The sequence below is a fragment of the Lissotriton helveticus genome, chromosome 1_2, assembly GCF_964261635.1.
Source record: "Lissotriton helveticus chromosome 1_2, aLisHel1.1, whole genome shotgun sequence".
Classification (NCBI taxonomy): Eukaryota; Metazoa; Chordata; class Amphibia; order Caudata; family Salamandridae; genus Lissotriton; species Lissotriton helveticus.
In genome coordinates this window covers 154,195,237-154,211,558 of record NC_136058.1, presented here as the reverse complement: position 1 = coordinate 154,211,558, position 16,322 = coordinate 154,195,237, and the positions used below count along the sequence as shown (strand labels likewise).

Sequence of the window (16,322 nt, the reverse complement as noted above, 5' to 3'; positions counted from 1 at the left end):
CAGTCGTCCACGGCGTGGTCGGGGCCCAGGCACCGGAGACAAAGTCGGTGATGATCCGTGACCGACATCGTGCGGTCACAGTCGTCACAGTTCTTAAAACCGGCATCCTACCGGCACCGTAAGAAGAATCAAGGATTCACAAAAAAAAACTTTGGTCAAAAGACCGGAGTACTGCACTTCTCGGATCTGCGCTAATTGGCGCGGAAAAAAGAAGAACTGACGTCAGCGCGCGGAGGCGGCGTCTATATACTCCAGCGACGTTATCACGGCGCACGACGCCAACGACGGACGCGGAGCCGCAGGGGACGCCTGCAGACGACGCCTACCGACGCGCAGGGGTACTGCTACGCAAAAGTTTCCGGATCCAGACTGACGCCTGGGGATATTCTAAGGTAAGGAATCTAATACTAACCTGTTTCTTTCAGATAGTAGTAGTAGAAACAATGGTTGCCCTTTTCCGATTTCAGTACCTTCTTTGTGGTCCCTTGACCAACAGCAACTTGACTTACCGCAACAGAATGTCTACATGATCCGCTAAAGCTGGAGTATGAAGGGGTGGGATACAAGGGGAGGATGATAGGAATTCTAGGGTATATTCTTGCTGAACAATATGCAGCACCCACACATCTGAAGTCATTAATTCCCAAGTCCTCTTGAGCCACAAAAAGTCTGGGCTGGCAGCTGAACTGGCTGTGAGGGCTGCCATTGTTGATAACTAGACTGCACAAGTAGCCTCTCAATTTTGTATATTTTGGATGAAACTGGCAGGCCGGAAAAAGAAAGCCTACAGAAAGGACCAAAACAGCTGTCTTTAAAATGTTCCAGCGCAGAACTGGACTTTTGTTCAAAAAGTCTGGACCACAATACTGGTGCCCATGGAATGGTTCACTCAGTCGACTGTGTCAAGACCAGCCCGTGTATCACCGCAAAGTAGACAACCATATTTAGTGACTTTATGGCGGAGAATACGCCTGCACCAATGCTATCTAGCAGAACAGAAGAGAACACATAGGGGATGATCTTGCTCACGGATGACTGGACCAGAGCTTTCCGGGGTCAGATATTGATTGAGAAAGGCCAAGTCACCGGAGGATGGCCTATGTCGCCTAGCCACTAGACAACTGACTGGTGGAGCTGAGCACAGCTTTGTCCAAGTAGCCATTAGCGTATCTGCTAGAGCCTCACTGAAAGACAGCAGGCCAGGCTGTACGATTTCAGTCAACAAGTTTGCTTCTGTTTAATTTCAGTTAGGTATAAAATCAAGACGTTAAGCTGCCGTGGGGACAACCACCACACAGGAGGCCCTTTCCTCTGTGAGTGGAGCTAGTAGAGAGTCCACAAACAGTCTCAGGAGAAGTGTCTAACCCACTAGCATTTTGTAGGTTCACATACAATCCAGCATCAGTATAATGAGGGTGGGTGAACAAGATGTCGGTCTGCTCATCGGTCTCATGATCATTATCGTGTTAGGTTCTGTAGCCACAAAACAGTGTCTTAGTAAGAGCCAAACAGGGCCTCTACCATACTATTTTACTGCCATTGACGAAGAGGCTATGGATCATCCCATGTTTGGGGGCTGCACCTGGTGATTTCACACCACAACACAGGTCCAGCATGACCCAATGTCAACCCAGAGATCAGTATCCGGACCACAAGCAGAACGAGTGCCGCCGGAGACAGCGCTGGTGCCATCAGGACTGGCTTGGTTCCAGGAACAGAAAGGAACTATGAGTTGGCGATAGCAAGAAAGCAGGAGGAAGACTAGTGGGGTCAGTCAGGTCGGAAACGAGGATGAGTCCATCTGCAGAAGTGCAAATGGTGGCTCCTGTCGCTCTGTAGGGACCAAACACACTCCAGAGGGAGCCAGGATCAACTTGAAGAGCTCTAGCACAGTCTTGTTAAAGGCCTCTATCTGCTGAAGTGCCGATGACGGCCCAGGGAACTTGCAGCGAGCCTTGAAATGGACTTGGAAGACGTCTGCAGAGCTGGTCCCTTGAAATACCAGCTCTGTTGCTTCTCATCTGTTTTGGAAATGGCTTTTCTTGCACTTATGGCACGACTTGCACTTAGAATTACTAAAGGCTTCGGATTGAGTTCAGAAGACCCTTCGGAAAGGTTTTGTGAATTTTTCTATGCTCACACAAACTTAAACGTAAAAGGGGAAAATTATCAACTGTTCCAATGTATGCTCAGAATAGTCCAGTTCTTTTATTTTATTTCAAATCAGAGCGAGGTTGTCATATGTTTTTCTTTTGACCTCTTCTTAGTTTTCACACATATAATGATCTGTGCCAAGGGGCGGTTCCCTATAACTATACCCTTAAGAGGAATATTTTTAGAAGGACTGTCCATAATCCCTAGTATGTGAGTGTTGGTGCGTTTAGAACCCAGGCAACTACAGGGCTCTTCTCAGGAAGGGAAACTGGTGGCTCAGATTTCGTGCCTCCTTTCCTCAATGGATTCTAATTCAGTTGCCTCTTTGATTATTTGTGTTTGCACATCAAGGAAGGGGGTCTTGGCTGGGCGTTGCCCTCTTAGTGTTTTCATCGTAGCCATGTAGGAATTACCAGTGATTTTCAACAAGCTGTGGTCGTCCGCTTGGTGGTCCCATGGGTCTCTTTATTTATGTGGCGGTCCTCTGCTCACTCTTGTAGACTCTTCTGACAAATGCAAATACTAACAAGAGTACTGGAGCCACAGCAGGGGCGTCGCTTGTTTGATTTACATATAGTATGAGGTCTAGCTGTTAGTATGCTTTAGACAGAACCGGCTCCTTCCCAGAAGAGTTCTCGACTATAATGGCAGACACGTATTGGCTATTTGAGAACTTGAGCGGAAAATTACAGTCTTGGCTTGCACTTATGATCTTAACTACGATAATCTTTGTTTCTGCGATCAGCAACAAGTGATCACTAGGTTACAATGTTGTATATTGATGAAGGAAATAACTTTCAGCTGTGTTTTGAACCACCAATTTGACAGGTTGAGTGGGCCCCATAGAAAGCAATCAGTGGCCGCACATGTATTATGCCAGATAACGGAATAAGAGCAATTACTTGATATATGGAGACACAAGAATCCACATTGCTAATTAGTTTTCATTCTACTCCGCTGTGCACACTATGCGTTCCTGCTTTGATTACATGTTGATTTATAGAGATAATTCTCCTGGCTCCAGTGTTGTACACATTTTGTGCGTACATACTCTGACCATACCCCACTGTGTGTGAAACAGGGTGTGCCTGATAAGCGCCCTTCTTGCATTTTGTGAAGACTTCCATCTTAATCTCTACTTGATACTGTACTTAGGTTTGAGGTTGCTACAGCTGTCAGAGAATACTTTGATCTTAATGTTGATATTGTTGAAAACTTTGAGAGGGATGAGAGGACTGCTGAGGAGAAGGTATGATGGGTGGAGATGTCAAACACGTTCTTTGCCTCACCAATGGCAGATGAGCAAAATGAGGGCTCACAATTAGACGACCACAGTATAGCTGATTAGGAGTGAACATCTTCTAGCCTATGCCATCACCCACTTGGTAATCTAGATTTCCTTTTTTGATATAAAAATGATATCAGTGTAATGTTGTTTTGAATCAAAATGTCTTGCATAAATTTACTGCACAAATCTTAGACGCTCCCGACAACCAGGAGGGAGCAAAATGATGACAAAGTGATGCTGTAAACGTGCTTGTTTATGCTCTGTTCAGTTGTGGCATTTGTTTTATTGAAAACTTGAAAGTCAACTTAATAAATAAAAAAATAATTATAGAAATAAATACACCTAAATCATTCTCTTTATTGAGATCAGAGTTTAACCTTCAAACAGCCTGCAGTGTACATACAAACACATGAACATCTTAAGTTTGCTATCTTTCATTCATCAATTGCATTTACACCCTGAATCGAAGTGGTCTTTGGAACCACTACAACAACAAAAGGACAAGATGAAAGGTTACATTTCCTTGCTCAAGTAAAGTAAAAGAAAATGCAATCCTTTCAATTAAAATTGAGTGATAGTAAAAGCTTGGCACACTGCGCGGTTTTATTACACTTTTTGATTTGAGGGTTGACATCTGGAAAACTAAAGTTAGAAAAACACATGTAAGGTTTGAAAACAAGAAGGACGAAAACGTTTCAACTAAGCAAAAGTTTTTGTTTACTTTTTTTTTTTTTAAATGTATTGGAAAAAACACCGGTGCTCTTAAAAACTAACTAGGAGGCAAGCTATTTTCTAACCCAATGAAAAATAACCATATTCTGTTTAAGAAAGATATTAAAGTAGTACCACAAGCACTAGAAAAGATTCAGAGCTCTACAGGCTCTAGGGTAGATATGCAAACATGGAGAGCGTATAATATCTGGGCGCATAAAGCCATGATTAGGGCCAATTTCAAACGCATGGCTATTTTTTGCAAGTGGCAACTTTATTATATCCCATCTCGCCTTCATAAAATGTATGCTTCCGTTTCGGGAACATGCTTAAGATGTAATTTCTCCAATGGGGACTGGTTTCCTATCTGCTTTTCATGTCCAACTTTAAGTGAATTTTGAAAGCAAACTTTTCACTGGCTTAGCAACAAGCTCCAAATAAACGTAGTCCCTCAACCGAATACTGTCCTCTTAGGAATTAGCATACTTATCTATTTCGACAGCAACAGTGTATTTTAATTGCATCGCTTGTCGATAAGTCTCTGATTCTGCCAAAATGGAAAGTGGCTGAGCCCCCCCAACCTTTTCCCAATGGCTACTCAAGATGTTTCTAATTGAGGGAAAGGAAAAACTATATTTGCAAAGCATTAGGCAAACTTTTCAAAATCTGGGTCGGGAAGTAGGTTTAGCCTTATTTTTATCTTTGAAAAGGGAGCACTGTATAATCAACAAGAATAGGTCTTACTGCTAGCAAGGCTGTTTGTATAGGTTCTTATTTATTTAAATTTGACAGCCATTTATTATCTCATGTATATCAATGATACTAGTATTTTGATTTTCTATTTATGTTTGTTTTTACTAACTGCAATAATAAAATATAAAATAAAAAGATATTAAAAGTGTTCTTCAATGCTAGGAGCGGAGTACAAATTACTATTTATCCTAAATCTAAGATAAATCAACCTTGTTTTTATAGAGACCAGCAGTTTCTCACTGCCAAATTTGATGAGTTAACACAAATTAATTGCTCTTACTAGAAAAAAGAAGCCTCCCTAAAATCAAATGGGATGTAATAACCAGGTCTCAAACCAAATGAACCCCAACTGTAACACCACTGTCTGATTCACAAACTCAGACCTCTTAGACAGCTTTATTATTACCCATTGGGAAATGAAACGGAGAAAGAAGCAAACACAAATGATAAAGTGTGGGGCATGTTGTGCGTTGTGCTAACAATTGTCATCTCTCTTCGCTGCTCTCTTTAAGATGAAGACCAGGCTTTCCTGAGCCTTCTCTAGCATGGCTTCCAGAATCTGTAATGCCTTCCCCCTTTTATTAAGAAATCTTTTACTTAAAAAAAAAATTAAATCTATCCTAAAGAATCTGCCCCTTAAGAAACATCTGCATTTGAATGCCTCAACACTCAACTTTTCCAACTGTAAACTGACTAATACAAAAAATTTACGCTCGTTCAGTAATTCTGCAATGTCTATCTCCTGAAAATCGAGCATTAAGCCATGCACTGTGCCTTACTATAGTGCTCGCTCATTGTGTTCCTCCTACCTGTCACTTGTGCTATTATTCACCATATCACACCTCATACACTCTGCTTTCAGCCCTGTGAGATACTCCTCGGCCACTAGATAGCTGAACAGTTGTATCTTGAAAATCAATGCAAATGGATGGCTTGTGAGTGCCTTTCCTAGTCAGCTACTAAACTCCATATTAACCTACCAGAACAACGCTAAATCACTAGCTGCCCTGTTAGATAAGTGCCTCGAAAGGATCGCAAGCTCCACTAAGTTTGTCCAAATATGATCTCACAATGCTGCTGTTTTTGACAAATGTTTGCACTTTGTTTAGGGTCCATTTGTACATGTCTCCGATGCCCTTCAACCAAGCATTCTTAGGACTAGTTTTTTTTAATTAATTTGTCAGAACAGCATGGCCTATTCTTCACTATTTGTCCTGCCTACTATGTGCCTTGTAACTTGGCCACACTCTCAGCTAAGTTTGTCAAATATGATTTCATAATGCAGCGGCTGCACAACATGCAACTACGCATTCGATGTTGGCTCTTTTTTGTACAGTTCTCTGAAATCCTGGGAATGCATCCTTTTAAAACTACTGTACACATTGTTTGCGCCTATACCACACAAGCGGTCTACCCCACCATATCGCAGCTTATTACCTCATTTATCTCTAAACAAATGCACATTTTATGCTGTACCTCGGACACTATTACAAATCTGTGTCCTATCTGTACAATGATTTAAACCCTTCGTGCGGGAGTTGTGCTATAAAAAAACAGAACATAATCATTTTTTATTATATTTGCTTTTAAAAAAAGCTTTCTAGAGGTCACTTGTGAGAACGTGCATATTCACCGTTGTCTACAAATCCATTTCAGTACTTATTTTTATTCAGAACTTGTAGAGAAGCAGGTAACAAGAGATCGACCAACAGCCAAACTTTGAATAAAGACAAACCTTGAAACTTTAAGTCATCTACGGTCGCCATTCATTCACCAGAACAGGACTTAACAGCCAATGGCTTGAGTATCTGAAATAGAAAAAAAACAGTCAACTGCACATCTGATTCGAGTATTGTTGCTTGAATATTATTCCATCTCAGATACATTTAGACAAGGTCCGTCTCAATCATGAGCTGGCGTGTTAATGAACTAAAATGCACACATTCTCGTATTTTGCCTACACAAACCTGTGTGTCTGACAACAGACTGAGGGCTACTACGATGTCTGTGGACCATAAAAAGCTGGTTGGCACCAAGCTACATCCAAGTAGTGTGAATGGTGTTTTACTAAATTCAAATCTGTTATTCTTTGCCGTAATAGTAAAAGTTTCCGTCATTTACTGGCTATGTGTGAAAAGTACTTTGTAAATTGAAGTTCAAACGCCGCCAGAATACAGAAGCTTGAGCAGGTAAAACAGAGCGTTGAGGTGGAATTATATGGTTTCTATTGGAATGATCTTTAGCTTGAACCAAGCCTTCTGTGAGTCGCTTTTCGGGCAACAAGCTGGTTTAAGCTAAAGGCATTGAATGAAAGGGTTCTTCCCTCACCAAGACAAATTTTCTGCGATCTTTGCTATAGGACCTGCATGTGCCTAGTGTTGGTTTGTGGATCACAGTCAAACCCAGTTTGGCTACACTTCCACTTAGGCTCACTTACAGGAAGTCCGGGGGTGTCCCTTACCTCTCTGTACCTCACTACACACACTTTGGTGCTGTGCAAGGACGGAAATGAATCACTCAACTTCGAATTTAGCAGGGACGGTAGCGAGTAATATCTCACTGACTATGGTGCTCAGCAAGGCTGTTGAACATCTTTACGGGTACTAAGCAGAATGAGTTCTCTCTTACACTGGTGTCGCAGAAATAGAGTCCCGCGCATAAAGGTATTTGCAGGTATGAGGCCTTTGTGGTGGGGTCTTTTCAAACTGGTGCTGGTACTGACTGACTAGGCGTATCTTTTACCCAGGTGTTCTTTATTTATAGGGTTTATACTACTGTGCTTTGCAAGGCTGTTGTTTCTCTGACCATTCTCTAAGGTGGGCTCACACCGCCTGTATTTGTGTCCTCTAGTCTTGTTCCTAAAGAATTATATCATCCATCACGGATGCAATTTGCCCATAATTATAGGCTTTTAGAAGAAAAGTGCGCCTCCCCAAAGGTTGATGTCAACGTGTGCAGGCCAAATTGACAGTACTGCAATAATATGGTCGAGCTTGCAATCTGTTAATGTTGCTGTTCATTGCAGTGTATCACTGAAATGCTTAACTCTGGTGCCGACTGGCTGCATGCAAGACTCCCACGATTCTGCAGCTGTTCCTCTCTATTTTTTTAGGTCGAGCCTGGGCAGCGCGTGCTCTGCTGCAACGCATTCAGTATTGGAGTATGGATTTGAAGCCCCGCCCACTCCTCGCCCATATTTTTTAATTGGATTGTGTCATTGTCCTTCATAAACGCTGGCTTTCTAGTCGGTATTAGGCTTGTTAGTCCCTACTTGGTACTGCCTTGTCTGCATTTGTTACTTCCATAACAACTGCAGCTTCTACTTGTCTTGTTACACAGTCTGCTTTATCTTGGCTGTCAGCACTATTTTGTTTAATGATTTGCCCCTATACCACCCACTACGTTGCAGCACGCCGCCCGCTTTTATTTTAATTATAATTACTAATGGGGGGTCCGCTGTAACTATAGAGGCCACGTTTCTTTCTTTCTTTATTTTAGCAGTGTGGTCTGCTTTAAGTATAGTGGCAAGCTTACTTATTTTTAGGTCTCGCCTACGCAGCGTGCATGTGCTGCACAAGAGGGACCTCATGTAATCGATTCCGTTTTTGCCCAAAAAACGTGCATGCGTTGCATTGCTTTCAATGGCAACGCGTGCACGTTTGGCGATTCCCTTGCGGGAGCGAGCAGCGTCATCTGGTAGCAATAATCGCGCTCGCTCCCGCAAAAGAAACAATGCGCGCCCCTGCTCTCGGCCGCACACCCCGCACTTGTGAGCGCAAGGCGCGCGCGCTTGCTTTTTCTGAAGGTTGCTGGCGCCCCTGTGGCCTGCTTTTTGTGTGGTTTTCTTTTCATAGCTCTTATCTTGCCCCCTCAACTTCCTTCTACTCTTTCAAATGTTCAATACATAGAAAATGTAACCCCTTCGATGCTGATGACGGAGCGGTTCCATCATCAGCATCGGTTGGGCACAGCCCCTGGGGGGATGAAGGTGCCCGTCACGAACTGCACAGTCAGCGCGGACTTGCCCACACTGCCGCTGCCCAGCACCACCACCTTGTACTCGCGCATGGCCCCCCCGCCACCGGCACCAGCCCCGTGCCCCCTCCCTCGCCTCCCGTGGCATGTACTCACACCTTCCCCGCCCCCCGCGGAACAGCAGCGGCACCCCCAGGTGGCATGGGCGGGCCCTACGGACCCCCCCCCGGCTGCGGCTAATGCTGCACACAATGAATTATGAACCGCGCGCCCCCCGGCGCGCCGGTGCCTAATTGGTGTAAATATAAAACATTTGACCACAGACTCAGTCACTGGGTACCAGTGAGACAGATTGGAAAACAGTATCAGTGAGTAGGTGGGTTCTCACTCCTTGGAGCGCAGTCTCCAACATGTGTGTAGCGCAGTTAACGGGGGGAGTGGTTCACCCTGCCCCTTATCTCCTGGAAACTCCCACCTCCCCTGGGGCGCTATTCTGCTGCAAAACTCTGTCTCTGTCCTGGGATGTACTTGTGATTAGGAGGTTGGAGCATCTTCAGTGAGTGGGCTCCTGCTACTCAATCTCGCATCTCAAGCTGTGGACGACAAAGGTGAGGCGTCCGGGGCAGGCTGTGTCTGCACGCGCTGGGCTGGGCCGTGCTTTGAATCACGCAACGTATTGCCCTCTTGTTGTTGTGTCCCTTGCTCACTGCACCATCAGGATTCAAGCAAGCCGGGCCGAAGACGGCTGTAATGCCAGAAACCGGTCCCCGGAAGCTTGTTTCCTTTCCAGTAAAGAATTGGCTTGGTAGTTTGGTCTGCCCTGTTCCCATGATGCACTGGGCCAGGGACAGACTAATTTGCATGTAGCCAGGTTCTGAACTGGGATGGTGCAGTGAGCTAAAAAACAGTGATGGATCAAGCCCTGATCTTTTGACTGGGTAGGAGTGTTCTGCTTAATTCAGATACTCTGTCCATCACCACCCCCCTTTTTGAATCGTTTTCGCCACCACAAGTGTGGAAGGGTATGCTCAGATGTGAGTCCCTTGCTCACTGCACCATCAGGATTCAAGCAAGCCGGGCCGAAGACGGCTGTAATGCCAGAAACCGGTCCCCGGAAGCTTGTTTCCTTTCCAGTAAAGAATTGGCTTGGTAGTTTGGTCTGCCCTGTTCCCATGATGCACTGGGCCAGGGACAGACTAATTTGCATGTAGCCAGGTTCTGAACTGGGATGGTGCAGTGAGCTAAAAAACGGTGATGGATCAAGCCCTGATCTTTTGACTGGGTAGGAGTGGTCTGCTTAATTCAGATACTCTGTCCATCACCACCCCCCTTTTTGAATCGTTTTCGCCACCACAAGTGTGGAAGGGTATGCTCAGATGTGAGTCCCTTGCTCACTGCACTGTGGAAAAGTAAATTTTGCCATGTTCTGTGTCCCTACGCGTCCTCCATCATATGTTATCTGTGCATGATTAATATGCATATGTATTCCCCATGTTCGATTAATGACGCAATTACAGTTGTGTCCATCTCTAGTATGCCAGTTTCCAGTTCTCGTGAATACTACGAATATCAGGCCTATGTAAAGTTACGTTGCCACGTTTCTCAGTGTGCACGTTATTTCATTGTAAAGTCCCCGTTTCTAGGCCTCAAAAGGGCCCGGATACCAGATTCAGCTCCTGTCTCCTGAGCCCTCGCTGAGGAGCGATACAGCCCCCACCTGTATCCCTGACCCTTCACTTACTTCCTGCCTCGCAGTGCCCGGTTCAGCCTGGCTCTGCCTCTGAGTCTGCCAAGAGTATGTTATGATTCTAGTTATCAGTCCAGCCCTCCTTCTCTGCATTCCTAAGCTACTGAATCGCATCAATAGTTACCGTCATTGTCTAGCCTTTACGTCTCCATGTTAGAGAAATACTGTATTTAATGGTCATTTAATATTCTTCATCACGCACTACATGTAGAATAATGCATGCTCCAGTCTTAGAGTCTGTTAGCCTTTACCCCGATAACTTTTGGATTCTATCAACATGTTCTCTAAACATCAGATACTAGATACTGTTTAGGTACATGTCGCCCTGACTCTCCAGACTTCAGTCTCTGCTCCTAGCACAGAGTTCGTAGCCCCCAGCTTCTCCTAGTAATACGTCATTGCCAGTTTGCGCGCACCATTAGGTTAGAGGTCCCGGCTCCTTAGGTAGCCCCCTCCATGTTTCCGCCCCATTCATGACATATTCTGTTACGTTTGCATCACATGTCTATGTATACGCCCTGTTACACCTACTTTCACCCTTATCTTTCGCGACTGCTACGCGTCACACCCTTTGCTCCACCCACCGCTCCGCCTATCATATGTACTGTAATGCAACTGTTTTAATATATATATGCCTGTGTATTGTTATTAAATGTTCACCAGTCCTTTCCCCAGAGCGCGCTCATCCCAGATCCAGCCCCGGCAGCTGCCGGGCCACGCCAGTCCAATCCTGTCCCCCCCTGCAGGGCCCTGCCATCCTGTTCCCGTGCAGGTTGTCCTGTTCCTGTCCTTTATGCTGTAATAAACCTGCAAAACTCCTACTACCTCGAATCTTGACTCTTATTTATTGAGCTATCTGTTATTCATTTATCCATTCAAAAATAGAGGTATTATTTATTTATTTACCACATAATGGCGCCCGAACAGGGACTTGCCCTTTCCCCACGCGCCGGTGAAGCCACGCCGGCCCCCTGACCCTCTGCAGCCGTGACGGAACCATACCGTGCACCGGCAGATATTTCTGCTTCAAGTATCCCTCAGGCCCACGGAGGAGACGGAGGTGGCGGTCCAGCATCCAGACGAGGCGGTGGAGGAACGCGGCGAGTCCCGACCAGAGCCCAAGCCGAGAGTCCAAGGTCCGAGGTATCCGGAGGCCCACCCGTAACAGAAGTCCGAAGTTCGTCCGTCCGGCGTCGAAGCAGTCCCGTCCAGTCTGAGGCCTTCCGTTCTTGCTGCCCGGTGAGTACCGTTGCTGGGGTAGTATCTAGACGGATCTATGATGTTACAACGCGTTATTTTACAACGCAGACCGTTACATCGCAATTTTTACAACGCAGGAACCATTACAATGCAAACCTTTACAACGCATGTCATTACATAGCAGATGCTATTACAACGCATGGCATTACATCGTAAGTATAGGTAAGTATACCTTTTTAAAAAAAATGTAATTAAGTTAATTTAATTAAATTAATTTAATTAAAATACATTTTAAAATAGTAATTATTTTTATTTAATAAATTTAAATTTATTTATTTAAATTAATTTTAATAAAAATTGTAATTAATTTTATTTAATTAATATAATTAAATTATTTTACTTTAAATATTTTTTTGGTTGTAATTAAATTAAATTATTTAAAATAATGTATTTAATTTAATTATTTTAATTAAGAAATGTAATTAATATAATATAATTAATTTAATTTAACCTAAAAACACCCCTGTACCCCAAAACCCAAACCCTGCCCTGAAACCTAAAAACACCCCTGTACCCCAAAACTCAAACCCTACCTTGAAACCTAAAAACACCCCTGTACCCCAAAACCCAAACCCTACCCTGAAACCTAAAAACACCCCTGTACCCCAAAACCCAAACCTTGCCCTAAAACCTAAAAACACCCCTGTACCCCAAAACCCAAACCCTACCCTGAAACCTAAAAACACCCCTGTATCCCAAAACCCAAACCCTACCCTGAAACCTAAAAACACCCCTGTACCCCAAAACCCAAACCCTACCCTGAAACCTAAAAACACCCCTGTACCCCAAAACCCAAACCTTGCCCTGAAACCTAAAAACACCCCTGTACCCCAAAACCCAAACCCTACCCTGAAACCTAAAAACACCCCTGTACCCCAAAACCCAAACCCTGCCCTAAAACCTAAAAACACCCATGTACCCCAAAACCCAAACCCTGCCCTAAAACCTAAAAACACCCCTGTACCCCAAAACCCAAACCCTGCCCTAAAACCTAAAAACACCCCTGTACCCCAAACCCTGCCCTAAAACCTAAAAACACCCCTGTACCCCAAAACCCAAACCCTGCCCTAAAACCTAAAAATACCCAAACACCCCAAAACATATACCTCAGTACCCCAAAACATATACTCCTATACTCATACTTATTTTAAAAATTACTTAAATTAATAAATTTAATTTATAATATTTAAATACATTAATAAATCTTTTTATTTATTTTTATTTATAATTAATAATAATTAAATCAATTATATAATATTAAATAAAATAAAAAAAAATTATATACTTACCAATATTTACGATGTAATGGTATGCGTTGTAATACCATCTGCTATGTAATGCCATGCGTTGTAATGGCATCCGATGTAATGGATCCTGCGTTGTAATAGCTGCGTTGTAACAGCATTACGACGTAAAAGTTGCGTTGTAAGTGATACACACCTATCTAGACAGGGTCAATCTAAATTGTCTCTGGTCCGATGGGTCTGGGTACGCAGATCTGAAACGAAGTGTTCACCTAGGTGGATACGGGTCTTGATGCGTCCCTTTATGGGACCGGTATGTTCCGTGCTGTTTCAGCAGCGCATCCAGTAATTCTAGCCTGTTCCGTTCTCGAGAAATTCATGTGTTTCTGTTCTCAGTGTTCCAGGTAGTATTCTGTCCGAACTGTTGCTTCATAATGTTATTCAATGTATGTTCAATGTCGTGGTATGCCTGAATTGTTTTCTCAATTGTTATTGTTCCTCGTGTATTGTATTGTGTTCAGATTCAAGTTTGCAATGTCCCTCTTTTCGAGATTACGTCAGTTAAAAACTAGAAAGGGTCTGCTAGAAGAAGCAGTTCCTGTCCCGCCTAGGGACAGTCCAGGTCATTTTATGTATCAGAAGCATGGCATAAGTGCCATATTATATCTAGATTTATGGGTAGAGTATACCAAACAGTTAGAAGAAAAGTATAGATGGCCTGTATCAGGCACATGGGATGCCGAGTGCATCATGCGAGTAGAAGAAGCATTATGGAAAAAGAAAGCCAGACAGTCACAGAAAGATGCCATTGAGTTATGGCGCAAAGAATCTCATAAAAGAACCGAAAAAGAAATCAGAAAGTCTGAATTAAGTAGAGAATCCTTAGAGCGAGCACAAGAAAAAGAATTAATCGAGATAGGTGAACGAGTTAAAGCCGAACAGTCAGACAGACAGAGGCATGCTCTTATTAAGGGTATGTATCCTCTTCTTGCCGAGGGCTTGCCAAAAGCGACCCCGGAGGCATTCAGTAATTTTCCGCCACCCTTAGTTCCGACCAAGCTACGTCACAAACCGACCGCAGCTGATATTTTCATTTCGTCCTATTTGGACGACACAGTCCCAGAATATGCAAATCCCGCTCCGCCAGTCCCTGTAAATCAGGCACTTCCCGCTCCTCCAGACACCGGAGTACCTGTTACGGTACCCCCGGTCCAGCCCGCCATACAAGTCCAGCCTGCATTTCCATTTCCCACTCTGCCAGGACGAAGAGCATCAGTAGACGACTCTAGTTTAGGGGCCGCAGGGGGAGGTCCTCCAGGAACCCCGCCGCCACACAAGCGTTTAACGTTAGCCGAATTACATGCACAAGCGTCACAGCGTACGCCCAGGTATCAGTCTGTTGCGGAAATAAGAAAAGCCCTTAACGAATGTGGCTATGATCCAGTCCCAGGCGAGGATAATATGGTTTTATATTCATTACGCGTAAGAAAGGTGACCGAGTATCTAGTCACCCTACCAGATATGAAAGGAGATCTAGACAGGATATATCGTTTCATCCGTACAGGGGATGATCCAGAAAGTATTGGCGAAGCCATGTCTCAAAGGAAAGCTGAGATCCAGCTCATGATATTAAAGTTTCTGATTAATTGTCTAATAAGAGAACAAGATTATCCGACCAAAGATCAAGCCGAAATGAGAACCCTGACAAGATGGAGTGATAATATAGCCGAGGGTAAGCATAAGACCATCAGCAGTATAGAGAGTATGTACAAGAAAATTCGTAAGGAAATAATAAGGTTACATGATCAACGTAAGGCAGCACAAGTAAGCGAAAAAGAAAATGACTCTGCGGAAGAGGTAGAGGACGAGAATCCCGCCAGAATAGCGTATGTAGGAAAATCTAGATTTCCAGATCGCCATTTACGCCTAGAACACAAGTCAACTTTCCATCACCCGGCACCAGAACAAGGTTCTCTAGAACAAGTATTTCAAGCTACCGATCACATTCTGAAATCACGAATCGGTTATAACGAGTTAAGTACTATGCATGAACAAGAACTAGTCCGATCAGCAGTCCGATGGATTACTGATTCTACCACTTTTCCAGACGAAATAGTGGTACAAATGTTTCTGAAATTGCCCCCAGCCGAGCAACGACTGGCGGGTATGTATATGATTCAACACCTCATTACTTTGTATGAGGGTCAACATTCTGATCCAGGTCCGTTACACGATGTCCTGAACGAGTTACTCCAGTATAGATGGAAAGGTTTAGGTACCGATTTAATTAGTGTCATTCTAGAACAGCGCCACAAATATAGTATGTTCTTGAACCCGCATTTTGTTCATGTCTCACCTCCAAAAAATAAGCCCTTTTACATAGACAGACAGAATCCGTTACGAGAAGTGCATCCAGTTAAGACAGACGGTGGCGAACTAGAACGAGTGTTTGTTTACACCCCGATTACAAAGATGGAACTCTTAGAGATGAAAAAGTTAATTCCCTGTCATGATAAAGATCCAGCAGGGTTCCACCGAGAATTAAAAGACATGCTCCGTATGGGAGAATACACGTATCCAGATATTATTAAAATGTTAAAAGTCCTGTTGCCCGCAGGGGTATATGAAAAACTCAAGGAAAAAGAATGGGAGGTGGGAGAGAAAAAGATCGATTGGGCAGTTCTAGAAGCTGAAGACAAGATACGAGTACCAGGTACCGGTCTTGGAGACAAATGTAAAGAATTACCAGAATTATTAATACAAGTTTTGCCTAGATTATTGACAACTAGAAAAGAAGACTGGGATGCAATCTCAGCCTGTAAACAGAAACAAGACGAAGACACTAGTGATTTTTATTCTAGATTTGAGAAATGTTTTATTATAAACAGTGGCCTCAAGATATGTAGCGAGTCATACCCTCATCTTTTTGTAACTAAACTAGTCGAGAATTCAAGTCCACCAATTAAAAACCGAGTTTTGAAAGTCGAAAGTACCTGGCAAGCTAATACCCCGTCCCAGATGTTACAGATGCTTCAATATCACCAGAATAGAATCAGAGAAGAGCAAGAACACGAGAGAAAACGTATGAAAGACACGAAAATATAAGTACTAGTTGCACAATCTGTTCCTCAAGACAGTCAGAAGAGGGGTCCGAATCAAGCCAGTCACCCTGCAGCTCCCGTTAAAGGGA

The 16,322-nt window shown here is 43.7% G+C and overlaps 1 protein-coding gene across 4 annotated transcripts in view; it reads right to left on the bottom strand.

The window, feature by feature from the left end:
- Window positions 1-16,322, bottom strand: part of YIPF1 (Yip1 domain family member 1) — a 163,630-nt gene that overhangs the window by 104,558 nt on the left and 42,750 nt on the right. For all 4 annotated transcript variants that reach the window (XM_078670416.1, XM_078670426.1, XM_078670432.1 and 1 more), the window contains exon 2: window positions 6,642-6,714. In XM_078670416.1, coding sequence (XP_078526542.1) covers window positions 6,642-6,672 — 31 coding nt within the window. In that variant the 5' untranslated portion in view covers window positions 6,673-6,714. The remainder of the gene's footprint in view (window positions 1-6,641; window positions 6,715-16,322) is intronic.